We start from the raw sequence: 25,997 nt of genomic DNA on the forward strand, positions 1-25,997 counted from the left end.
ATCACAAATTAAAATAAAAAAAAATTTAAGTAAAAAAATAATTAATACATAAGACAATAGAAATAAAGTATGATGAAAAAATATTTTTTTAAAAATTATTATATCTTATCTTATATAAATAAAAATGAAAGGTAAGAAAAAAGAATCGTGGGAGGCATGCAGAGCGAGTAGACAGTAGAGCACAAAAGGGCGCGTGGAAACTGGTGGTCCGAGTAAGTAATGAACGAAAGGAACGTACGCAAGGCGGGTGTGAGTGTGTCACAGTCGGAAAAAGAAATACATGTTCTTCTCAAAATATAATTAAATAATTATCACATCTCCGTCTTCTATATATTATCAGTCGCTGAGTCCCGTTAAAAAGCACCACCACCACCACCACCACAACACTATTCTTCTTCGCAGCAATGGCGCGAGTGGATCTGGACGGGAACCCCATGAAGGCACTTACGATCTGCATGATCGGCGCTGGCGGCTTCATAGGCTCGCATCTCTGCGAGAAGCTCATGTCCGAAACCCCTCACACCGTCCTCGCCCTCGACGTCTACAACGACAAGATCAAACACCTCCTCGAACCCTCCGATTCCCCCTGGGCCGGCCGCATCACCTTCCACCGCCTCAACATCAAACACGACTCTCGCCTCGAAGGCCTCATCAAGATGGCAGATCTCGTAATAATACCTTCTTTTCTCTTTCTTTTCCTCTTTGTTTTATTTTCTTTACATCGTATCGTTTCTTTCTCCGTTTCAGACTATTAATCTGGCTGCCATTTGCACTCCCGCGGATTACAACACCCGCCCTCTCGACACCATTTACAGCAATTTCATCGACGCGCTCCCCGTGGTAACTTAACTACTTCACTAACTACCCGTTCTAATTGCAAATGTGAATTGTTGAATCTTGAATGATTTGAGTTCGATTCGACGTCGTTTCGTTCTTTTTTGTAGGTGAAATACTGTTCCGAGAACAACAAGCGCCTTATCCATTTCTCTACTTGCGAAGTGTACGGAAAGACGATTGGAGCCTTTCTCCCTAAAGATAGTCCTCTTCGTAAGGTGGCCTTTTTGAATTTTATTCTTGACCCGTTTCTTTTTTAAGAGTGTTTCCAGATCTGTGCATTCTGAGCTGTGGTTTTGCGTTTTGCATTAATTTGGAATCTGTCGGTGACATGATGTGGCTAATTGGATTTAGGTTGTGATTAATGATTGCCTTGTTATTATACGATGTCGACTTTGGACATTTTCACTTGCGTTTGGATTGTTTGTTAGAGGAGGTTGACGTGTTGTGATTTTGTTCTTTTGATGAATTTGGAGTTGGATTTAGGTTGTGGTTGCATTCCTTATTGGAATTTTTTTTTTCTGGTTTTGTATTGGGAGCAAGGGTTGGTTGGTTGTTTGTTGTTTCTTTCTTCTGATGGGATTGAGCTGATATGTGTTGTTTGTTTGCAATTTGTGTTAGGATCCGGCATACTATGTTCTTAAAGAAGACGAGTCTCCTTGCATTTTTGGTTCTATTGAAAAACAGAGGTGGTCTTATGCCTGTGCGAAACAGTTGATTGAGAGGCTGATTTATGGTGAGTTTTGATTTGTTTTTGTTTAGGTGTTGTTTTTTTTTTTCTTTTTCAATTTTGTTAATTCTCACTGATGTGTGATTATTGGCAGCTGAGGGTGCTGAAAATGGCTTGGAGTTCACAATTGTGAGGCCTTTTAACTGGATTGGACCTCGAATGGATTTCATTCCTGGCATTGATGGTCCAAGTGAGGGTGTTCCTCGGGTTCTTGCATGCTTTAGCAATGTCAGTTACTTACTTTTGCTATGTTGAAGTTTTTAGATGATTTTAGCCAGAGTTTTGAAAATTTGTTCAAAATTTTCTGTTTTCCTTTGTCTGCAGAATCTTCTCAGAGGAGAGCCCCTCAAGCTTGTGGACGGTGGCCAGTCCCAGAGAACCTTTGTTTACATTAAAGATGCTATTGAAGCTGTCTTGCTGATGATTGTACGTTCTAATGTCTATCTTTATTTTTGGGACTGTTTGTTTTTTAAATACCATACAGGTCCATGTGATTTTTTTTTCAAGTCAAATTATTGTTGGCTGGTCCACTGAGTGTTATGACCTGTTAACAGGAAAACCCTGCCAGGGCCAATGGCCACATATTTAATGTGGGTAACCCAAACAATGAGGTTACTGTTAGGCAGCTTGCTGAAATAATGATTAAGGTGAAATGATCAAGTTTCTTTTTATTATTTGACTCTACTGTTAGAATTTTGGCATGTTGTTTTGGGAATTCATGAATCAATTGTTATTCCATTCCATTCTATATACAGGTTTATTCAAAGGTAAGTGGCGAACAAACTCCTGAAACACCTACCGTTGATGTGAGCTCAAAAGAATTTTATGGTGAGGGATATGATGATAGTGACAAGAGAATCCCTGACATGACCATAATAAACAGGCAGCTTGGTAGGTTTCCTCACTCTTTAATTTAACCATATTTGACCCTTTTAAGATTGTAACTTAATTTACCTGTTAATGGTCATTGCTTCTCTCAGGATGGAATCCCAAGACTTCACTTTGGGACCTGCTTGAGTCCACTCTGACATATCAGCACAGGACATATGCTGAAGCCGTTAAGAAAGTCATTGCAAAACCCGTTGCAAGTTAAGCTTTTTACAGTGATGGTGATGTGCTACCTTTGAGAAGGGTGTTCTTGTCTTGCCCAAGTGTTCTGCCATATTATACTGGTTGATTTTATATAAAATCGTAAATTTTCCTCCTATTGGTTTCGTTAGCCTGTAGGCAATATAGCCCCCACATGGAGAAGTAGGAATTTATACAAGGGCAATCTGTGCTCTATGTAATTTTAATGTAGAGACCATGCGCTGCTAAACATGTTGAGACACTTTATATATTACCTAGGGAAGACTTTTTTCTGTGTTTTTAAGGATCTCTCGATTCATTGCTTTGTTGTCTTTCCAGGTCAGCTGTAAGTTGTATCATTCTATCATTCTGTTTGACCTTAAGCCATGTGTTCTAAATTATTGTCATTAATTTATTTTATGAATATTTTTTTTTGTTACTAATTTCCCCATTGTTATTATTCCGGTACTCTGTCAATAAAGATCTTGTCAACTTCTGGATATTTTAATAGTCCTGGGCACTAACCTTACACTATATTTAGACACTATCAATTAAAAAATTACATATCATTTAAAATAATATATACATATATATATATATATATATATATATATATATATATATTCTCTCTAATATGCTCATTTTCTCCTGCGCATTCATACTCCACACACCAGAAATCATGTGTGTTTAGTGTTTACAGCTACACTAGAATTTCTAAATTAATTTTGGTATTATCTTAATCAAAATTAATCAATGTTTTCATCACGTATTCATGGTTTAGGGTTTCCTGGTTCAACTAGTTGTATTTGATTTTTAAGTTAATGGTGGATGTTGTTAGGGTATCATTATAAAGGATTTTTTTTTTTACAAATCAAAGATTGTATTAATAAAAGGTTACTACATAAAGGGATTGTTTGATGTTGAACCAATGAAATGATTTAAATTTGATATGTTTTATTTGATGTGAGGGTATTGGATCTAATTTTGTAACTTTTGAAGTTTTCATGACAGAAGAGGCAGGAGGGTGTGGGGGAGAGAAAAGACAAAAGAGAAGGGATAAATTGAAGAGATAAAATATTTTTTTCTTTTATTTAATTTTAAATTATGTGTAACTTTTTAATTGATTGTGTCTAAATCTGATTGGATTTGTGTCTATTCTCCCTGCAATGTTTAAGAAATGATTACAACTTTTTGGCTACCATCTTTCACTGGACTAGTGGGCTACAAATCTGCGGTAGTAAAAGTAAAATAATTCTGAGACAAATATCACATAATTTTACATTGCGATCTTGCTTATCTGACAAGAATTGGATTAGATAATTGAATATTTTGGCTGGATCAAAACTAATCCTCTCAAGGAATGTCATGTGAATTTTGAAGAAATTATAAATTATAGGAAGTATTATGTAAGCCAACAAAAAAGTAGGGAGTATCATGTAATTTTCACTTGATTTTAATATTGATTTTGTCAACTAGATTTTTAATTATTTTAATTTTATAAAATTAATTTTAATTAAAATAAGTTTAAATTCAAGTGATTTATATAAAAAAATTATTTAAAAATAATTATGATAGAATTTAATACAATTATTTAACTTAATGTAAAAGTCAAGTATTACGTCACAGTTTTTTTTTATTTTCTGAAAATAATTTTATTTTTAAATTTTTATGATTTAAAAAATTATATTCAAAAGAAAGTATTTTAAGATGTCATTGTATTATATGGCCGACGCTAATTATTAGCGTGTCGTAATAAATCATTATTTTAGTAGTGAAATTTTAAACAAACTTATTTTCATTTTTATTTTTTGTTTTCTTTTGAAAATGAAAAAAAAAAAAAAAAACACTTGAATCAAGTGTCACTCGTTTAGTTCCATTCAAAATTTTATACCAAACTTGATTTCACCGTCATGTTATCCAATACAATTTTTTGCTGGATAATACTTGATGCCAATTCCTTGGGTGCATCTGGGAAAAAGCGATAAATTCTCAAGCCCGTTAATTATATCAGCATTCAATTCATGTTAGAGGGTCGGAACGAAGCACGTGGGTTGGGACGAAGAACTTACAAAAAAATCTTACATTTATCTATGCATTCTAATTGAATTAATGTTTATTCTACAGTTAGATATTTACATTTTCAATATTTTCATACATTTTTCTTTAAAACGTGTAAATTATTTGATAGCAATATGTATTAACTGGCCATTGAAATTTATATTTGACAAAATATTTCAATAAATTAAGGAACTTTGACTTGCAATATTGATCTAAATATCCAAAAGCAAATATAAAGTTAATCAATCAATTGAATTAATAATCATAAGTCAATTCCCTATTTTATCAATAAATGCTAACATTGAATAAGAAAATGAAATGGCTTAGGGGTGTTTAGTTTGGTGTTGGATTTTTGAAAATATTTTCAGTGAAAATGAAAACAGGAAACAACCAGACAATGAAAACAATAAAATCTCATTTTCAGTGTTTTCATTTTATAACAGAAACTTCATTTTGGGTAAAATGAAATTATAGTGACAATGAATGTAATTTTAAGCAAATCTAAAAATACAAAAAGATAAGAAGTCAATATATCATAAATTTTCAGTATTTTTATTTAATGAAAACAAAAAACAAGAAGTCAAACCAAATATATTTTTAGAATTCTAATCTTTTAAAAATGAAAATAATTTTTAGAAAATAAAAATAAAAAATAAAAATGCAAATCAAACGCACCCTTAAATTTTGAGTTTAACTTGCAACTTGCAAGTTGGAAATTTCCCTAATATATACACGAATACAGCTACTTATGTTATGGCACTAGCTGGTGTATGAGTGTGTCTCACTCAAATGCTACAACCAAATGATCACCAGGGTATTCTTTTCTAACCAAAACCAAAGCCACTCATCCGTTGGACCACGATTCACACATTTGGCAAAGTTATTATACAAAGCTAAAAGGGATAACATTTTTATTAACCAAAAAGGAAAGAGAAGAAAGCAAGGTTAGAAACATTGGAGGGGGACAAAAATGATTTCTACAATTCCACTCCTTATCACCTGTCGCTGCTAGTTTTTTCTGTCTTTACTATTTGAATGACAATAAGCATTAAGCACCCTTCTTTAGTTGAAAAGGTTCGATAAGAGTCACACCACCTTTTACGATGAATTTTTAAGTACATTTTAATCTTATTAAGTTGGAAACTGGTTGTATGGTTCTCAAAGGTAAGTTTAGCCTAATTTTTAGTTTATTATTGATGCTTTAATTGAAATACGTGTAGCTTAAGTTGAGATGAGGCAGGACAAATTTATCTTAGCAGTGGATTGTTTTTTCACATCATTTGGTATTATTTAAGATGATTGCCATAACAGTCTACATAATTTCTTTTGGGTTTTCTTAGGTGAACGAACACCTCTAGTGCAGATTGGTTACTAATTATTAATAGTCATTATACATTCATTTAATGAGAAAGCTAAATGTTATTCTACTTTTCCAAACGAGGCATTGCCAATAGAATTAAGAGCAAAGTAAAAGTTTTAAGATGTTGGAGAAAGTTAGTATTGGAAGGCAACCATTTTAATTCAATTGTTAAATGCACCTCCCACAATCATTAAATATACATCATTTTCCTTTTTTAAATTAACTTATTTAAATATATCCTCTTCTTTCCTCCAAGAAATTATTAGATAATCTAGGATCACTATTAACCTATCATTATTATCAATTTCCATATAATACATATCTAAAGAGAAAATAGTATATAATACTAAATTACGTGTCATAGAGATTAATTAAGTTCATGAACTAAGTGATAGTTAAAGACTATTAAATAATTTCTTACACCTCTTCTATAGATAGTCAGCCAATAAGAAACGAAAAATAACATGAAATTAATATTCCAATGGAAGTTTAAACTATATCAATATATTATATTCTTTTTAAAATATTATGTATTTTAGAATATTATTTATGGTATTATTTATAATATAGTGATTACTATATATCGGTAAAAAAGTTTTTTAAAATTAAAATTAATTAAACTCAATCTAAGATCATTAGTAGTATAAGACATTAATATATTAGTCATCTTATTTAGTGGAAGTGAAATATTAGAGTTGCTTTATAAACAAAATTTTGATAAATGATTATGCAAAACTAAAAGATTAATATATTTAATTATTTAAATACATAGTCTCCCTAATAATTTTGTTTTAGGTCCTAAAGTTTCTACAATAGATCCCTTTGTAAAGAGGATAAATAACTGATTTTGTTGAGATTTCTAAAACCTGCTTCCAAAATTGTCGCTCAATACTATGCTCTTCTGAATGAATATTCTAAATACCAATCAAGAACATGTTTAATGACACTTTTATAATTATATTCAAATAACCTATAAAAGGCATAATTTTATATGTTTAGACGATACTCTTTGCCAACCATCCCAATATCCCATGCCCTGAACAGCTCGATTTTGAATTTTGTTTTGTCATTAATATATAGTTGTTGTGCCACTAGCTCAATTATGCATGTTGGCATGCACGTGTCTTTTTCTTTTCTTTATCCTAGGATCAAAATACTCGATTCTAGACATTTATTTTTATACTCAATCATAAGAGTTACGAGTATCCACTTTTAGTTAGAATTTAATCAATTTTTTTAACAATTACGAATAATTATAGATGTACAAAAAAAAATTATAAGAATTATGTCAATATCTTTATAAAAGTAATAGTATTATATATAGTTATTTAGTCATCGACTAACAACGTCGCTTTGGCCGAGTGGTTAAGGCGTGTGCCTGCTAAGTACATGGGGTTTCCCCGCGAGAGTTCGAATCTCTCAGGCGACGTTTAATGACTTTTTAATGAGTCTCTTTTGCCACGCGCGTTTTTTCCTTCTTGACTGAGGTTTGTTTCTTTAACTTTGAAAACTCTCTTTGATCAATCATATTTATTATTGCTATGATAAGTCATAATCGTATCAGAAGTATCAGAGAATTGAAATGCCTCGTTTAATATAGGAAAATAATAAAAATGCCATCCACCTATCAGCTTTTATCTATTCTTCTTTTGTTTTTTCAGAATGTTTTGACCGAGTATATTTAGTCTTATTATGCTACAAATTCATTTGCTAAGATACTAATGTATGCTACCTCATTCATTATCTGTCATAACTGGGCTAATCATACATGGTTTGGATTTTGGAAGCTAATCATACATACCTCATTGATGATGCTAATTTTGCATTTTTCTCATATTTTAAGATTTCATAGTGATTGAAATTTCATGTAACCAATCATTCTAGATGCTGCAAATAAAGTATTTGCAGTAGTAATGCACACATACTACCATAATTTCGCAGAGAACGACAGTAGGGCTTTACTAAGTCAAAAGATAATTGGAAAATTTTACGAATACAGAAATAGAGAATAACAAAAAACAAACTAACTACCCCTAGAATAGAGTTCTTAGAGCATTAGTAATAAGAATATGAGACATCTACATCAGATAAGCTGACAACCAAAAAAGAGGCTCAGAATCATTAGTTTCAATTTAGCTAACCAATCAATACATTTGTTCTCCTCTCTATAAGAATAGACTATATGGTGAATAATAGAGGATATAATCTTGCACATCTTATAGAAGGTGAAGGTGAATAGATTATATAGTCTTGCACATCCTCTCTATAAGAATAGACTATATAGTGAATGATAGACTATATATGTTGCTCAGAACTATTAGTTCCAAATTTAGCTAACCAAAAAGGAGTTGATAGGAATTGAATAAAGAAAATAATCAAGGAATTAAAGAGGAAATAAAACATCATGTAACATGAATTTGAGCATTTAGAAATTGTTCCTGAAGATGTTTAGGGAAATAGGAGACCTAACCTAGAAGCATTCAAATGAAAAAATGAAAAACTGTAATTTGTTGAGTGCTTAGTTTAAGTGTCAAGTTATATACTTTCAATTGCATTGATTTAGAAAGTAATATTACAAGGACGATTTTTCATAACTGACATAATTGTTTTTCCGAAATCTTCAAGTATACATCTTAAGCGATTATGTCAATAATATTGACGTGGCTTTGAGATAAGACCAAAGTGTTTGACCTCATCTATCATAATGAGGTCGATCCATATTTGGATAAAGGTTCGGTTGATGATTTAATATTCATGATCATCATATGATTTGATAGACATATAATTAAGATGATACACAATTTTTCAACCTTCAGCGTGAAAATGCGAAAATGCTAAAAGAAAAACAAATCGCTCCACATAGATCCGAAAGAATATAAAAAGATACATCACTGCATAGTTTATTTTTTGTTATATTTATTATGTTTTAAGATCACTTTAGAAACCTTATAATATTAATCAAACTCTAAAAATACTCCTTAAAAAAATCTAATAGTAGAAATATAAAATGTATTACATTAACAATATTTTGTGTTATATTAAGATTGAAATTTTTATTGATTTTAATCGAATCAAGATATCATTCTTAACTTGAACAATAACATAAATCACATTATTTCAAAATCAATTCTAACCAAAATTAATTTTACAAAATTAATTCTATTCAAAATCAATTTTATTAAGAAACACACACATAATTAATCGTTATTTTGTACCTGTCCTATTAAAAAGAAAAACTCATAAAAGCATTAGGTGAGGGATAATAACGATGGCGAAGCAAAATTGCAGGTGTTACAGTAATAGTAATAATCGGTTAGCATGGGTCACTCCAGCACCGCACCGCCCCGCCTAGCGGGTTTTTCAGTTTTTGATTCTCATTTTTCACTCGCTCCATTCTCTCTCTTTCCCTCCCTCTCTCTCTCTCTCTCTCACTCTGCACATTTTCCGTTATGAATCGGAGCTGAATCTGAATCTCGTCAACACCAATTGCGTTGCCGGATCCTTCTGCTGCCGGAGAAGAGGGAGACGGCGGCGCTCCGCTCCCTCGCGGCGGAGGATCTAACCGGCGATGGCGCTGTCGGAATGAGAGGTCTCCCCGTTTTCATCAGCGACATCCGCAATTGCCAGAACAAGGAACACGAGAGGCTCCGCGTCGACAAGGAACACGGCAACATCCGAACGCGCTTCAAAACCGAGAAGGTTAGGGTTTCTCTTTCGCATTTTTTGACTTCACGAAACGTGCGTTTGATTTTTCTCGCCATGAGCGACGCCGAGTTGGAACTTGAGTTTCCGAGTTTGTGACGTCAATGTGCGTCGTCGTTTGCGCGGGAAATTGTTATAATTTGTTTTGCATTGTTCTAACATGTATGTGTGACTTGAATAGTAAGTTACTGTTTGATGCATAATGGCTGGCGTGTATCAGTGTATGTGTGTAACAAATACACTCTTGGTAGCTTGTGTATTGTGGAGTGTGCTGACAGATCAGCATTTTTTCTCATCCTTTCAGGTGCCTGTTGAGTATACTGTTAGGTCCATGATTGGTTGAATATCCGCTTCTCGTGTCTCTTTGGTTGCTTAATTCAACTTGATATAGATGGCAACTGGCAAGTATTAATTATTCACTATTATAGCATTTGATCAACATGAGATTTTCTTCAGCTGTTGACATTAGTTTAGATGTTGCTGCTAAAGACAATGATGTAAGAACTGAAGATTGTCACTAATACTGACAGAGCTTAACGTTGGACAATATAAAGAGTTTAATTTAATAATTTATATGTATTGTTAGTGTAAAACATTTTTACATAAACACCCAATAAGAATTCACCCCATTGCCACAGCATATTAATGAATAGGATAATTGTGGCAATTTGGTGATTTCCTATTGCCTACGTAATTTTTTTTTTACAGACAGTGCATACAAATTAAATTCATATAAGAATGACTTTATGTTATTGCAACAGCCATCCATTATTGAGTACTCTCTTTACAATAATTGCAAGCCTTTTGTAACTTCTGTTGTCTCTCTGTAGTTGCTGAACTGCCCATATAGGTTATTTCCAGAGGTATTGACTATTATATAGCATCTAAATTTAATGAACCAAGGACACTGGGGTGACTACTTTGGGTAGTTAATTATGTTTCAAACAACTGATGTATTTCTAATTCTTTGTTGGAAGAGCATGCCCAATGTTTTGGTTTCTAGCAGCGCTACTGTTGGATTGGATAGTTTTTGCTGGCTCTTTATGGTGTTGGGCATTGTCATAAGTGTGATTGGGTATTTTTTCTAATCAAAAGAAGCACACAGAAGGAATGTGTAGGTTTTTTTTTCCCATCTTAGCAGCTTTTTTTTCAGAAGATGCTCTGTGCTCAGTTTTTGCGCCTTTTTCTTTTCTCAATAAAATCTCTTTTGTTGAAAAAAGCAAGGTAACACTAAGATTCCTAGGACCAAAATGTATGGAGCAATTTAAAATTTTGTAAAAGACTAATTACTGGAACTAGTTTGTGTCCTTTTCGAACATGAGCTGTAAATCATTGATTTCTAAACATTAATGATGGAAAGAAAACGAAAACTTTGTGCAGCATTTTATAGAATAGACCTTTAGTTAAATAATTCCCAAGCCATCATGAAGCGGACTTATTGTTGTTATTTATATATTGATATCTTACCATTTTTATACTACAGGTATGTTGATGTTATTCTTCAGTTAATTGACAAGACTGGAGAATTTATTAGTGATGACATTTGTTACAAACAATGAAGACCTACAGGTGGGTTTGAAATTTGTAGCAAGTATTGTACTTGTTCTTTGCTTGTATACACATCGTTATAAGGCACTTTTTATGTCCTTGATCAGCCCTATGCTGCAGCAAAAGCTCGAGTGTATCTTGACAAACCTGCTATACATGAAACGATGGTTAAGGTATCATCATTCAATACTTTTCAATTGGTATTAGTTGATATTGGATAAGAATTATCAGTTAATGACTTAATGTATCATTTAGTGATGGTGGTTTCTAAATTGTAGAATGTTCATGGGAGGCATTTACTCATGTTAGAGAAAGATGACTTAAATGTTCATGAGGAGGCAAAAATATGAGAAAAAATATTTCTAGTTTAATTCTGTTTGGCTCCCCCTGCCTTCACCAGAAAGGGGTGGGGTGTTAGAGATATAAGAACATTGTGTTGTCACCAAATTGCTTAATCTTTGTGAAAGAGACATCTAGGGTCGAATGATCAAGAGTTTGATTCATGTCTTCTCTATTCTGCTAAATATAAATAAATGTTGCATTTCACAACTTAGGTGGGCTGTGCATTGTCTACACTTCAACCCAAAGGGCTATTAATGAAAGGGCATGTTAGAGATATTGAACTATTCATTTGTCTTCACCTAATAGCTTACTAGAGTATTCGTTATGAGATCCATTGTAGGATTTTATTAGCAGTTTGTTATGTCTGTCCAAATCTCTAGAATATTTTCCTTCATTCGGTTCGAATTTTCTGGTAGTAAAACTAAAATTACCGTTAAGATAGAGGATAGTGCTGGAGAACTAGGTAGTTAGATTGAATGTTAAATTTTTTTTTTCTGTTTATTCATGAACTTTCCTTTGTATTGTCATATTTGCTGTCACGAAATCATTTTTTACTTTATCGAATCACTGGAACATAGCATGAGGTCTGATTTTTATCCAGTACGAAGTTAATATCTGTTTCTCCTCTTCATACACTTCAACAGGTTAGTGCATATATCCTTGGAGAGTTTGGACACCTTCATACACTTTTACCATTCCTGTTCTTCTCTCAACATATGCTAAAATTCTTATGCACACTCAACCAGCAGACCCTGAGCTACAGAATCAGATATGGGGCAATATTTAAGAAGTGAGATTTACCCTTCAATTTATTTATTATGTATTGCTCTATGGTTTGCAATATGCTATAGGTTCTTCTAATTACTTTTCTAATGTTTTAGGTATGATGGTTGCATTGAAGTTGAGATACAGCAATGAGCTGTTGAATATTTTGCATTGAGTAGAAAAGGTGCAGCTCTAATGGATATATTGGCTGAAATGCCTAAATTCCCCGAGCGGCAGGTATTTTTTGCTATACTATTGCACAGTCATTTGTTGTACAATTTTGTTTGATCGGTTTAGTCATCATGAGGTCCAAAGCATTGTTCTACTTTGAATTCAGTCTGCGTTGATTAAAAAAAAGGCTGAGGATACTGAAGTCGATACTACTGAGCAAAGTGTTATTAAGTTCAGAGCCCAGTAGCTTTCACAAACATCAAATGCTTTGGTTGTAACTGACCAATGTCCTGCTAATGGAACTCCACCTGTCAGCCAACTTAGCCATGTAAAGATGCTGAGCCCCAGTACAAGCAGTAATGTGGTTAGTTCTTCTCTACCTACACCTTTTTTTATGTGGTTTTTTACAATATCATTTTTGTCAACATAAGAAAGATGCCTTGAAATTTTAACACCATCATTCATATTAATTGAAAAATGTTTCTCCTTGTGCTTCCTAGGTTGACTCTGACATCAATTTATTCAGGATAATAATTCAACAGATCAAAGTTTATCCCTGGAAAATGGGACCTTGAGTAAAGTAGATTCCCAGCCTCCCCCTTGCTGATCTCCTTGGCGATATCTTGGGTTCGTTGGCTATTGAGAGCCCTCCCAGTAGCAGTGTCCACTCTTATTCAAATTCAAATATGGGACTTGAAGGTGCTGCAGTGTTAAATCCCTATCAGCCATAGTACCTGCTGGAGAGCAGGCCGATTCCATGCAGGTACTTTCATTGATTTAGGGTCCATTTGTTTCAAATTTTGGTAAAATTGAATTTGGAAAAATTGATTTGTTGAGTATAATATTAAAATTGAATTGTGAAAATATGATTTTGTTTGATTGGTAAAGTAGATATGCTTTTTGGAATATAAATGAGACATTCCAAAATCACACCCAGTATCAATTCAACTCAACAGAAAAGCTTAAAAACTCCACTTCTTCCAAAATGAATTCTACCCACCACAACTGATTTTCTCCACCACAAAAATTACCCAAACAAACATGGGTACTGTACAAAATCAATTCTTCAATCACCAATGGCTGCTTGGCCATTAACTAAACAGACACTTAAGTAGCAACATAATAACTCAGAAATCAAGTCTCTTGCTTTACCCAATGTATTCCTATCAGCCATGGAAGGTGCCATTACTGGAATGCTACTGCAGAATTCCATTTGTATGTTTGTCACTATATATATATATATAAAAAACTTCGTACCCCATTGCCCAGAGGCTCTTCGCTGTGATATATATATATATAATTATGTATTACTTTCATTTTCTTTGGCACAAACAATTAAGATTCGGGATGAACCACATTGTTAATTTTTATGCTAAAACTTCTATACTAGAATGAAAAAAAGTTTTAGACCATTTACCCTTTCCCCTATAGACTCCATTTCTCCATTCAACACAAATTGTATGTATTGGAAAATAACCAATTTCACCTTTTGTATATGCAGCCCATTGGAAATACTGGTGAAAGATTTTGTTCTTTGTGCTTGAAGGATAGTGGTGTTCTATATGAGGATCCTTATATTCAGGTCTTTTCTTCATTTTTCACCAATATCATTGAAACTAGGTTAGTTTTTTTTTACTTCGCGTATGCTTGCAAATTACTTAATGAGACCTCTACTATGACATTTTAAGTTAGGTTAAAGCTTACAGTAGATTTCTGGTGTTCTTAGCTTTTTGCACATTTATGTATTTGTAACAGATTGGTGTTGAAGCAGAGTGGAGGGCTCATCATGGGCATTTGGTTCTTTTCTTGGGGAACAAGAATACTTCTCCTCTTATCTCTGTTCAATCTTTAGTGTTGCCTCCTGCTCATTTGAAGATGGAGCTTTCACTAGTACCAGAAACCATACCTCCCCGGTCACAGGTCAGAAACCATTGTTACTGTGAAAGCTTTCTATTTTATTTTATTTTTTGTTCAAACTTCCTCTTTTGGTTGCATAGGTACAATGTCCACTCAAAATCATTAATCTCCACCCAAGCAGGGATGTAGCTGTTCTTGACTTCTCATACAAGTTTGATAACAATATGGTACATAAATTTAAACCTGTGTTCTATGTAGCTAACTCAAAAATTGATGGGATTCTTTCCCTCAGAATTTATGCCAAACACAGTTAACATGCACTGCTACTACATAAAAACTTATATTGAAAGAGTTTGGCCCATTGCAACTTTATATTGCATTAAAACAAATTATCTTGAGATATCTCTCATGAAGTCCAGCTTGTAATCTGAAACCTTTATCATGTTGATTTTGCTTTAAGGTCCAGTTGGTGATTTAACTTATTTCAATAATTGATTATAGAGAAAAAAAAAGTTATTGGGAAAAAATCATAAGCTACAAATGTTCAAATGCTTGAAAACAACTTATTTTCCGGGAAAAAAAAAAAACTTTTTTAGCAAATTTCAGCTGATGTCCCGAACACGATTATTTTTACAAACAGGTTTTTTTCCTCAAATTTCAATTGAAATCTTAAAATTTTTTAGCTTATAAAAAATGTGTTCTTTTATGTTAATCTGATCTTTGTTACTGAGGAAATTGAAATATCTCAAATATGATTGTAATATAATATTTTACATTTCATTTCTAAAGTTTGGAAAAAGAGTTCAATTTTAATTATGAACCCCTGGGTTCAACTTGTGACAGCATTCTCATTTGTGCCCTTTTGTAGGTCAACGCCAAACTTCACCTTCTAGCTGTCCTAAATAAGTTTCTTGAGCCTATACCTGTATCTGCTGAAGAATTTTCCCCTCAATGGAAAATCACTTTCTTGACCACCTTTAAAGCTTCAAGAAGTGGTATGTATCTGCTACAAGTTTGTGTATTTACCAATTCAGTTTTGAGTGAGTTAATTCAATTTGTAAGTCTTGTTTATGGTCACTGTATTTTGTTGATTTTGCAGGTTAGAGGAGTTAGACCCCTTCCACTGCTTGAACTGGCAAACTTATTCAATAGCTACCATTTAACTAGTTGCCCCGGACTTGTATGATATTTTTAAATTCCTTTTTCACTTTTGTTCAATTTTTTGGCACCTATTTGTTTATTTCCTTTTTTTTTTTCCTGCTATCTGCCTTAGGACCCCAATCCAAACAATCTTGTTGCAAGTATAACATTCCATTCAGAAAGTACAAGTGCGATGCTCTGTTTAGTAAGTGTATGTTGAACTACACATTTCATTGTGGTTCCTGCTAGGAGTTTAATCTACAATTCTTGAAGTAATCTGTTGTATGAAAATAATGAAAGAAGGCAATTTTCATCTGCACCAACTTCGAGATATCAAATGATCATTTTCTTTGACTGTCATTACTGTTTTTCTTTTTCATTAAGCATGCAGACAGGGATGAGATAGTTTTCCTTTGAGCAGCTGTTTTTGCTAATCGATTGTCAACATTATTAGGTTTGCTACGCATTCATAATTGAACTTAGGAATGATGTTGCGTTGATATCTGAAACGTAATTATTTCAACATTTTATTTATAAATGGTGTTCAGATAAGAATTGAAACGGATCCTGCAGACAACAGAGCTGCGAATGACAGTTGCTTCGGGATATGCATATACCTATGCAAGAACCTCCAATGACTCAACAAGCCAGCACTCTTGAAGCTTTGACAGACGCTGGAGCAATGTTGGTTGCACTTATATGACAGTATTGAGGTCAACGATGGATGTTAGTTACACACCTGTAAACCACGCCTAACTCCACCCGCGGGGTGGAGGTACAAAACCATGAGCAAGGGATGGCGGAATTTCTGGGTTGGATGGCAAATTTTAGATTCTTTCTGCACTAAGTGGTGCTCATTAACTCCGATTTTGGCGAGGGTTGAATTTTCTTATACTTCCTCTTTTACTGGATTATTCGTGGTGCACATAGTAGTCGTATAGAGCAAATTGCAACCGTAGACCTTCATTGTCTAAAAACTAGTTTCAATAATAGGATGGGGCGTGTAAATATATTTTGCTTTCAAATGCTTAAGTTATGGGTTTCATATAAGATTGCAAAAATCTTGCATTCGCAATGAAATTATAATGAATAAGAATGCAGTATAAAAGAGCTTTAAATTGAGTGCAGTTTCTTAATTTTGACCGAACTCAAAAACAAATGTGAATTTTTAATTTTTAATCTATACAAATAATGCATCAGAGAAGCATTGTAAAAAAAATATTGCTTATCTCTGACACCAGAGCAAATTTCTGTTTCTGTGGACTGACTAATTAGGGAACAAAATCAGCCGATATCCCATGATTCCATAGCATCAACGAAAACCGTCGACTGCAGGTTGAAAAACATCTCTGATCACTCATCATTTGCCCCCAAGGTCGCAGAGCTAAGAATTCAATTCATCCATGGTGAGCTAATTGCAACCAGCTTGCATGATTGATTATATTACAAAATTACTTCTCCAGAGGACTCAACGCCGCCACCAAGAGAACTAGCAAAATCAGCCTATTACCAATCCCGGCAATTCCCACACCTCCAACTTCCAAGCCTAGATGGTATTTCAACCCAAGGCGAACATTGGCTGTGAATCAAAATCCCACAAATCTCACAAAAGAGATCAGGGGCCGGTTCCATTTGTGAACATTTCATACAACTAAAGCCAGTGTCTTGCAAGGAAAATGTAGGTTCTGTCATAACATCTCCACATTCTTCAGGAATAAATGTAATAGAATTTTCCAAATATCCTGACAAGTCCCCGCCGGTGTCTTGCAAGGAAAATGCAGGTTCTGTTTTATCATCTCCACGTTCTTCAGGAATAAGGGTACTAGAATTTTCCAAATATCCCGACAAGTCCGCAGACACATCAACACCCTCAAACTGACTACCATCATCTGGCTGCAGCAGTTCCGTTAGAGAGAAATAGGTATTGGGTTCAAAATCCATGTAATCATCATAGTTTACATTATCAGAGTCATTCAGCAGCTTGTTGTCAAAGTCAACAGCAGAGGCATATTCTAAAGGTGGAGATACATCTGCAGGCATACCTCCAAAAGAAACATCACCATCCCCTTCATGCTTAACATTCCTTCTCACTGGCAATTTCCGAAGCCCTGGCCCAGGGACACTGTTCCACTCAACATCCCCTTCCATCTTAGGTTCTGTTAGCAGCTCAACACTCGAAAGAGAGAAAAGAAGAGGATCATCCTCTACAGGAAAGACGTGAGTAGGATCACCCTCTACAGGAAAGACATGACTGGGATCATCCTCTACATGAAAGACAGGAGTAGCAACTTCACAATCTCTCATATCATAATAGATTGCTCCAGAATCGGAGTCTGCTCCAGAATGCTCTTTCTTTTTAGTCCTTGTGCGTGACTTCTTGCCCTCTTGTCTCTTAGGCTTCAAATCAGAGTATGGACAAACAGGTGATTTTATCCTTCGACACTTGCAACATTTGAAGCCCAACACACTAGAAATTTTGGATTCTTCAAGTTCAACAGCTTCAGCGTGATACCAATCTGTGAAAAAACAAACACATCAGATAAATGAATATAATCACCTTTAACATTTTATCAATTATTCACTACAGAAAAACTTACTTCGGCATGTCTCACAGCAAATATACGTCAGATCAGACATATATGGCTTCCGACACAAGTGACAAACAGGTTTTAACTGTGGCATGTTTGAACCCCCTTTCAAAAGTATGTTTCTGAGCCAGAAATCATTGTCTGTATCTTCATTATTTTTCTTTTGCCATATAATACCCCAAGAACAATTTTTGCGAGGTTTTTTTCCTGTCAAAGTGGCCTCAGAAGCAACTTGAGGCGTGCCAAAATGATTATTATCCTTTGTCCTGGTAGAAGTCGGTTCTTGTTCATAATATTTAGCCTTTGTTCCTTTCAAAGCCGTCACAGGAGTAACTTGTTTCACGTTGGGATTATTAGCCTTTGTCCTGGAAGATTTCAGTACTTGATCATGAGATTTAGGCCTTGATCCATTCAAAAATGTCCCAGAGTTATTCTCTCGTCCTTGTAGGAGTAATGGACTGGTTGGAGATTCATTAGTATTCTCTTTCTGAGCAAGTAATCTGGCATGGTAGCATTGCTTGCATGTAGTCAAGTACTCAACTTCATTTGCCGAGACTGTTGATCTTGTTGAACAGCCCTCGTGACAATAACCTAAGGAACAAAATATTAAAATAAGATACATTTATGAACAAGAATAATATAAAAGCTAAAGATATCATAACCACATCCTCTAATCTTTCACATCAACCAGCAGATTTTAGTCTTGGATTTTAAATTTCAAACATCAATACAAAGTATTGTTTGTGTCTAACTGTTAATTATATAGAAATATTATAGGCTTAATTAAATTTTTCATACCTGTAATATAAGGCGTTTTCATATTACTACCTAACATTCATTTTTTTTCAACTATGTATCTGAAAAAAAAATTAGTTTCATTTACTACCTGTCGTTAGTAGTCTTTCGTTAAGTAATGACGTGACAGACAAAATGTCACAACATCACCCCTTGCCATGGACACCTCATTGTCACGTTATCACCCTCAATGACGTGACAATGAAGTGTCTGTGACAAGGCATGATGATGTGACACTCCGTCTGCCGCATAATCACTTAACGGAAGGTGACTAACGGCAAGTAGTAAAATAAAACTGAAAATTTTTTCAAGTACTTCGTTGATAAAAAATGAATGTTAGGTAGTAATCTAAAAAAGGTCTATATTCCAAGTATGAAAAATTTTATTAATTCAATATTATATACTTATATATTATATACAAGTCATTATATAAGAAACTAAACAACATTCACATTTCAAGATTATCTTGGAAACTTAGGACAGCAAAATAAAGAATCATGAGTACCTTGGCATGCATTGCACTTGTGAGCATCCCTGAAATCAAAGCAGATAGGAATTATGATCTTCAAAGAAAACAGGTGCAAAGAGCAAACTGGGAAGGGGGAAAAAAGAGATGAATGAAAGAGTAATCAAGCTAGGATTATTACCGAATTAAAACACCCATCTGACATACAGAACATGACACCACATCCAAGTTATCTCTCTTGCATGTTAGGTAAAAAAATATGTCCTTGCAGATAGCCTTCAACCGCCTTCTGTGCAGCAACTCAGATGCAGTATTCAAGTGCTCCTCATTACATGGCATATTTCCATTACCTTCTTCATACTCTTTTATCAAATATAATGGAATACGTGTTTCAAAAAACCAATACTTTTCCTTTCCTTCTGGATCTTGCTCCACTTGAACAACATTTTTCATCACCCGAGAAGGAAGATGTTTTTGGCTCCCAAAAGCTATTCCATAACAACTTTTCCCCTCTACAAGTTTATTGTCACAAATATTTGCATTTCTGAAAGCAGAAGCTTCAGTCTCTTGACCTTTCCCATCCTGGATGTTCTGCTCAGGACGAATCAGATCACTCCATCTGAGATAAAAATCTAGGTACCTGACCTGATGCAAATAATCAAATATTCACCAAGTCACCAAGTCACCAAGCTTGCAAGATCCAATATGCTTACAGCCAAACAAAGTTATAGGTAATGCTTGAAATATAACTCGATGAAAATAGGGAACCTGAAGTGCCAGCTGTGATGCATTCCTACTCATTTGAACTGCAACTCTCCAAACAAGTTGTCTACTTCTCTTGGGAATTTCAGAGCCATCAGCATAAAAAATGCCAGAAATTTTTCTTGAACCACCTGTACCCCACAATAAACAGAACATGTTTTTATTCCCTAATAATTTAAGCAGAAAAGAATTCACAAATACTAGTGTTCAGGAAAGCAGGGGAGACAATCAAATTGAAACATTCAATATGCTTTGTAGACTGACTCAACCTAACTTGATCCAAACCTTGATCATATCAGGTGAGTCTATTGTATGTTGAACACTCAGATATATCTTGAACACCCAATATTCAGCTTGAAAGCTAACTAGTCATCTCAACTAACATATGCACGTAATGTAATATTTCAATTAAAAAATATAATGTTGCAATAAATCTTATAATTAATTAGTTCACAAAACAATAAATTAAAGAAAAACATAATTCAAATCAAGTCAAGCTGAACTTAGACCCCACCCAACCCCAAAAAATTAATTAGGAAAATGGATGTTTGAAGGAAGAAATTGGAAGATCATTTAACAAGCAAGTTGATCAGTTAGTTGAGAATCTGTTAGTTATAACATATTCTGTTAATTACACAGGAATGAGGGTTGGCTTGTATAAAAAGGGAAGAGAGGACCAGGTGTAAGGGTATTGTGTGCATTTGGGAAGTTAAGGGGGAGAGCCAGGACTCTCAAAATTCCAGGGCAAAGAGAGGCCTAGTCTATTTTTTCACCTTCATTACTGAACTCTTGCTAATTCTGGTTAGAAGGGAGAACCTTATTCTGCTATTCAATAGAAGTTTCATTTTGACTTCATTTCTATTCTCTCTTTTCTATATTCTGGTATAATGTGTGTGGTTAAAAATAAATTACCTTGACGTGCTGCTTTCCTGACCATGGATTTTGGCAAGACTGCTTTCTGGAATATAAATTTGGTGAATTTGCCACCACGCCACCACACAAAGTTTTCAGGGCAACCATCAGCTGTAGCTTCATCATTAGCTAACCGCTTCTTGTAACGCCTACCACTTGGTGCACGTTTCTGTGCTGTTCCAAGAGTAGATGAGGCACTTTGTACCATGGAAAATTCAACCAACCAATCATCCATCAGCTTAACCCAGTCCCCACAAAAAACAATCGTTCGAATGTTCTCCTCAAGCTGAAATGAAAATTTATTAGCTATTGGAAAATGAAGGGTTAACAAAGTTGCTCATATGGCACATGCAAGAAATGTCATCATGAGATATTCCCAATACAGGCAAGATAATATACCATTCTGGAAAAGGATCACAGTGACAGGCAGCAACATCAGCATAAACTATTTAAAGCAACCAAGTTGACTGTCAACAATCCAAAAGCTACAAAGTAATGTAAAACTAATACATCATATCAACACAACCACCCTAATATGTATGCCCACATTTAGTAATTGAATACAGCCCCAAACATGTTATACAAGATCTACTCAAGTACATAAAGTTACTTGAAGCAGCAAGGCAATCAATGGTAAAAGGCATCCTTAAATAACTACTTCACGAGTGATATAGTCCCTGGTGCCAGTGCTGAATTTCATAACAAAAAGAGATACAGATCTGTATAAAGCCCTAAATTCATAAAACAAAGAAAAGCAGTCATAGAAATCATCCATAAAGCCATTCAGCATCTTTTCGCTCATTGAATCAGCATCAACTGTTGCAGGAAGTATATTTTACATGGGAGACTAGATAAGTCAAAATAACAAATGCAAAACTAGCTAAATGATAATGTGTGCCTTCAACAACAAATGAACTATTTGCAAAAACTAAAATATAGCAATAGAACAAATTAAAAATTTAATAATCACTTACTTTAAGTAAAAGTGGTTTGATAGCACTAAATGTTGGTGCCTGTTCCACTTGCTTACGCCATTGCCTTCTATAGCTTGCACTTAGGAAGGGCCCAACTACTAAACCACGTAGACATTCCTCCATGTATATAATGTAAGTTGCAATACTAGGAAGTATTGCCTCTCCACTTCTTATAGGAGAAAAACCAGCAAGCATTTTTACAGCACTTTTTGTGGCACTTAGAGCTGCATGATTTAACATGCATCCTCTCTTGCTTGAAGCAGGGGCTTTACAAGAAAAGCACCAGCCACACCTTTCTCTTGGAACTTCCACAGGCTTCTTTTCAGAACTTGGCCAAAAGAAACGCGAAGCTGTTAGTGAGAATGCTTTTGCTTGCAAGTAAGTGTTTCCAGATGCAGTTTTCCTCTGATTGTCTGACACATGGCCCTCTGATCTAGATTCCTCTGAGGAAAGAAGGGCAAATTTAGCAGCTGCTGATGCAGCAAAATCACCATGAGCATAGTGATTAATGTACAACAAAGGCTTATAGGAGAAACCCATGTATGCAGGATCATTGGTTACATTGCGTTCACACTTTTCAAAACCTGCTTGTGTGCTTTCTTTGGTTTGGGAAGAAAGATTTACTGTATCATTTGCATGGTCATAGTTACCAATTTGACCATTTACCAAAGAGCACTTGGAAGAAGGGCACTCGTTGCTGCTACCGTTGCCATTGCATTGAGTAGCAGGACTTAGAGGGGTTTCACCCAAAGGAGGAAATAATAAAGTACTTTCTGGAATATTGCAATATTGAAGCACAGCCATGCAAATATCATGATATATAGCCCTGTGCTCCGTGGATCCATAAAGCACTTTGAGAACCTTGGGAATGTCATTCAGATTGTAATATCTATGACAAAACTCATCATTCCCAATATTCAGCCTACAATAAACCACAATAAAAGATCATAAGGATAAAGTGCATAAAAAAAAGATTAAGCCCAAATTCGAGTCTAAGGATTTTCGAACTGAACTTCAAATTTCATTAACTTCAGAAATACTACCTACTGATCCAGCATCACAATAATAAATGAAAGTATGAAGATGCTGAACATACACAAGTAAGTGTTCGCAGGTACCCATGAAGAGTTGCCCATACAAATCCTTTCCAAATATTTCCGCCCCTCGAAGTGATGTTCCCTTTGCAATGGTTGGCCCCATCATATTGATTTTGCACTCGGGACAATACCATGGCCCTTCTGGTATATGATTTTTCAACACACCAATACACCTTGAATGATAAGCAGAGGGACACCCATCACAACAAAGCAGGATCCCATCCATTCCACAAAGGCGACATTCATCTCCATTTCTATCAACATCACCATCTTCAGTGCCTTCTGTATCTCTGGAATATGAAATAGAGCTCCCAGGTTGGTTCACAGCATTTGAAGCTGAAACAAACTTTGTAGCTTCTTTATCCTCAGAAGCTGGAGTATTGGCATATCTTGGCTGGACTCTTCTAAGCCCAACTTCTGAAGGAAGGATATCCTCTCCATCATAATCCATCCCAACCTCTGATTCCCTCCGAATGTTCATTTCCATTACAATCTCCTCAGATTCCAGAGCATTATCACAGAGAATTTGCAATATCATCAACTTCCTACTCACAGGCAACAAATAATATTCATCGGTGGAAACTTCTTTGTAAAATCCTCGCCATTCATGAGCAGTTGTGTGTCCACTGACTACTAAATACTGAATTGCAAAAACTGGCCAAGTCAATGAATCCAGCAAGCTCCAATCATAGCACCTGTTATACATCAAACAAAATATCTTATTAATAAAATAATGGTAGTCAATGGCATGCTGTAGCGGTGCTATTGCGAAATAGCAGAGTAGCCCTAGGTATTCAAACAAAAGACTGATTTTCAATAGCAGCCATTGCAGTTACAATAGAGACCTTTAGCATGCTATAACAGCAAAATCATCAACATATAACCATATAGGCTTCAAAACCCCATTCTTACCCCTAAAACAATGTTGTCGCAGAAAATGGTGGAAAGCCAATAATCCCCATATCAATTATATATGATATATTTAATTGAAAAATGATTTACATCAATTATATTTATAAAAATTTAAGTTGTACCCAAATAAAACTAAAAGAGCATAAAAATTGGCATAGTATTAACTAAAAAGTCCAATTGGTCACAGACTCGCCGATGACAACAGGAATACAGGATGCAGGACGCAACCATGAAACCCATGGTTGGTGGCTGCAATAGCTGACAGAGTTGCTATCGCGGATTGAAGGAATAGATATTACCTGAGACATTTGGAAGCAATCTCTGAGCCCTCCGATGAGAGGGCTTCCAGATGCCTCCGCAACACTTTCATCAAGGAAAGGTGAACGGCATCGAACACCGTGTTTGGAACACGACAATTTACAGCACCCACAAACTCGTCCAGTGTGAATGGCATAAGAAATAACTGGGTGCTGAATGATCTGAGGAATCCGTATACAGCAAACAAATGGGATACAGACTCCTCCGGTACACCAATGGTGCCGGACGACGAGGGCAACTCCGGCGGCAGCGGCATAGGCGGCAGTAACTCTGCATCAGTAGTCCCAGACTCGATTTCCCCGAAGCTTGAGTCACTGGAAGAATCATCCTCCATATCATTTTCGTTCCCTTCTCCTTCATTTTTCTCCAACACCAACCCACCTTTCAATTCAGCCTCCCCAACGGCCGATTGCTCCTCCCTCCCTTCACCACGGCTCTCCGAAACATCTTTGGCCTTTACACTATTCTTCTTCGCCACCAATTTCTCCAACGCGGCCCTCCTCCGGGCGAAGTCTTTATCAAACTCCTCATCATCTTTCACGAGAATGGTGCGCACCTCTCCACTGTCGAGATCCTCAAAATCGCCATCCTCGTAACTCACCCGGTACAATCCGCACTCATAGTACACCACTTTCCCGAGAAAAATTCCGTTTCCGGGAAAATCCTTGAGCACGTACCTCCCTACCAAAGCTATGGCTCGCGTTCCCATAGCCTGCCTTTTTGCTTCGGCCTCATTCTCCTCCTCCTCCTTTCTTCTTCGTTTCCTCGGTCGACCCCTCGGTCGAGCAGCCGGCGGTTCCATTCTACAATTAGAACCCTAGGATAGATCCTCCACAGAAAGTGCCTCTGATTTTAATTTTATTTTTTTCCTAGCAAACTTTCGATTAGAAAGCTAGGGTTCAATCGGATCCTGCAAAACGGTGAGGGGAAAATGACAGAGGAAATGGAAATCTAGGAGTGGAGTGAACGGAAATTGGGAATTGGGAAAAATGGAGAAATGATTTGCGAGAAATTAATTGGAAAAGGGGAAACAGAGAAGAACGAACAAACCTCTGCTGCTAGGGTTCAAAAGGGATTATTGAAGATGAGTGAAGAGTGTGATTATTGGGTATAAAAAGATGCGAAAGAGGCAGAAAAGGAAAGAGATAACAACCCTAGTGAAGAGATGCAGAGTATGGAATGAAGAACAATGGGATTTAGTTTGGTTTTGTTTGTTCAGAGACTCAGTTACCGAGTTACGTTGTTCATATGTGTACTTGGACGAGTCGGAGGGTGTGTTGACTCGTCTCGTCCGAGTTGGCGCACACCTGAGTCATCTCCGTGTCACTCGCTGCATGTAAGGAAATCGACGTCACTGCAGTGCACACTCGTTTTAAACATTGTTGTTCACTCAAACCAAAATCAAGAAATTTTAGTTTGAATGATAAAAAAATTAATTTGTAACCATTATGCCGGGAAACACAAGATTTAAAATGGTTCCCTCCCTTTTTTTCTCCCTTTATCAACCATGAATAAAAGAGTGAAAATGATTAGAGATATTTTACCTGTAAAAATTGTCCTTAAGCAAGAAATTATTTTTATTATCAACAATTATTTTA

At 35.3% G+C, this 25,997-nt stretch overlaps 2 protein-coding genes, 1 non-coding gene and 1 pseudogene across 3 annotated transcripts; 3 read left to right on the forward strand and 1 right to left on the reverse strand.

Moving 5' to 3' along the window:
- Nucleotides 1-302: 302 nt before the first annotated feature.
- LOC102667779 (UDP-D-apiose/UDP-D-xylose synthase 2) lies at nucleotides 303-3,138 on the forward strand. Its single transcript, NM_001365134.1, has 9 exons — nucleotides 303-668; nucleotides 748-840; nucleotides 945-1,052; nucleotides 1,456-1,570; nucleotides 1,659-1,792; nucleotides 1,889-1,990; nucleotides 2,119-2,211; nucleotides 2,320-2,455; nucleotides 2,545-3,138. Exons 1-9 carry the CDS (start codon nucleotides 405-407, stop codon nucleotides 2,655-2,657), a joined length of 1,158 nt encoding a protein of 385 aa, NP_001352063.1. The 5' UTR covers nucleotides 303-404; the 3' UTR covers nucleotides 2,658-3,138.
- Nucleotides 3,139-7,397: 4,259 nt separating this feature from the next.
- Nucleotides 7,398-7,479, forward strand: TRNAS-GCU (transfer RNA serine (anticodon GCU)). The gene has a single exon. It is a non-coding gene; the product is annotated as a tRNA-Ser (tRNA).
- A 1,817-nt stretch (nucleotides 7,480-9,296) lies between these two features.
- On the forward strand, nucleotides 9,297-16,585 carry LOC102667898 (AP-2 complex subunit alpha-1-like; annotated as a pseudogene).
- Nucleotides 16,586-16,736: 151 nt separating this feature from the next.
- Nucleotides 16,737-25,740, reverse strand: LOC100808261 (DDT domain-containing protein PTM). Its single transcript, XM_003540735.5, has 9 exons — nucleotides 24,381-25,740; nucleotides 23,169-23,864; nucleotides 22,073-22,994; nucleotides 21,099-21,384; nucleotides 20,193-20,317; nucleotides 19,606-20,069; nucleotides 19,464-19,492; nucleotides 18,173-18,754; nucleotides 16,737-18,091 (listed from the first exon to the last, which is right to left on the reverse strand). The coding sequence occupies exons 1-9, from the start codon at nucleotides 25,199-25,201 to the stop codon at nucleotides 17,082-17,084; spliced, it is 4,935 nt and encodes a 1,644-aa protein (XP_003540783.1). The 5' UTR covers nucleotides 25,202-25,740; the 3' UTR covers nucleotides 16,737-17,081.
- Nucleotides 25,741-25,997: the final 257 nt, after the last annotated feature.

The sequence above is a fragment of the Glycine max genome, chromosome 12 (genome assembly GCF_000004515.6).
Source record: "Glycine max cultivar Williams 82 chromosome 12, Glycine_max_v4.0, whole genome shotgun sequence".
NCBI lineage: Eukaryota > Viridiplantae > Streptophyta > Magnoliopsida > Fabales > Fabaceae > Glycine > Glycine max.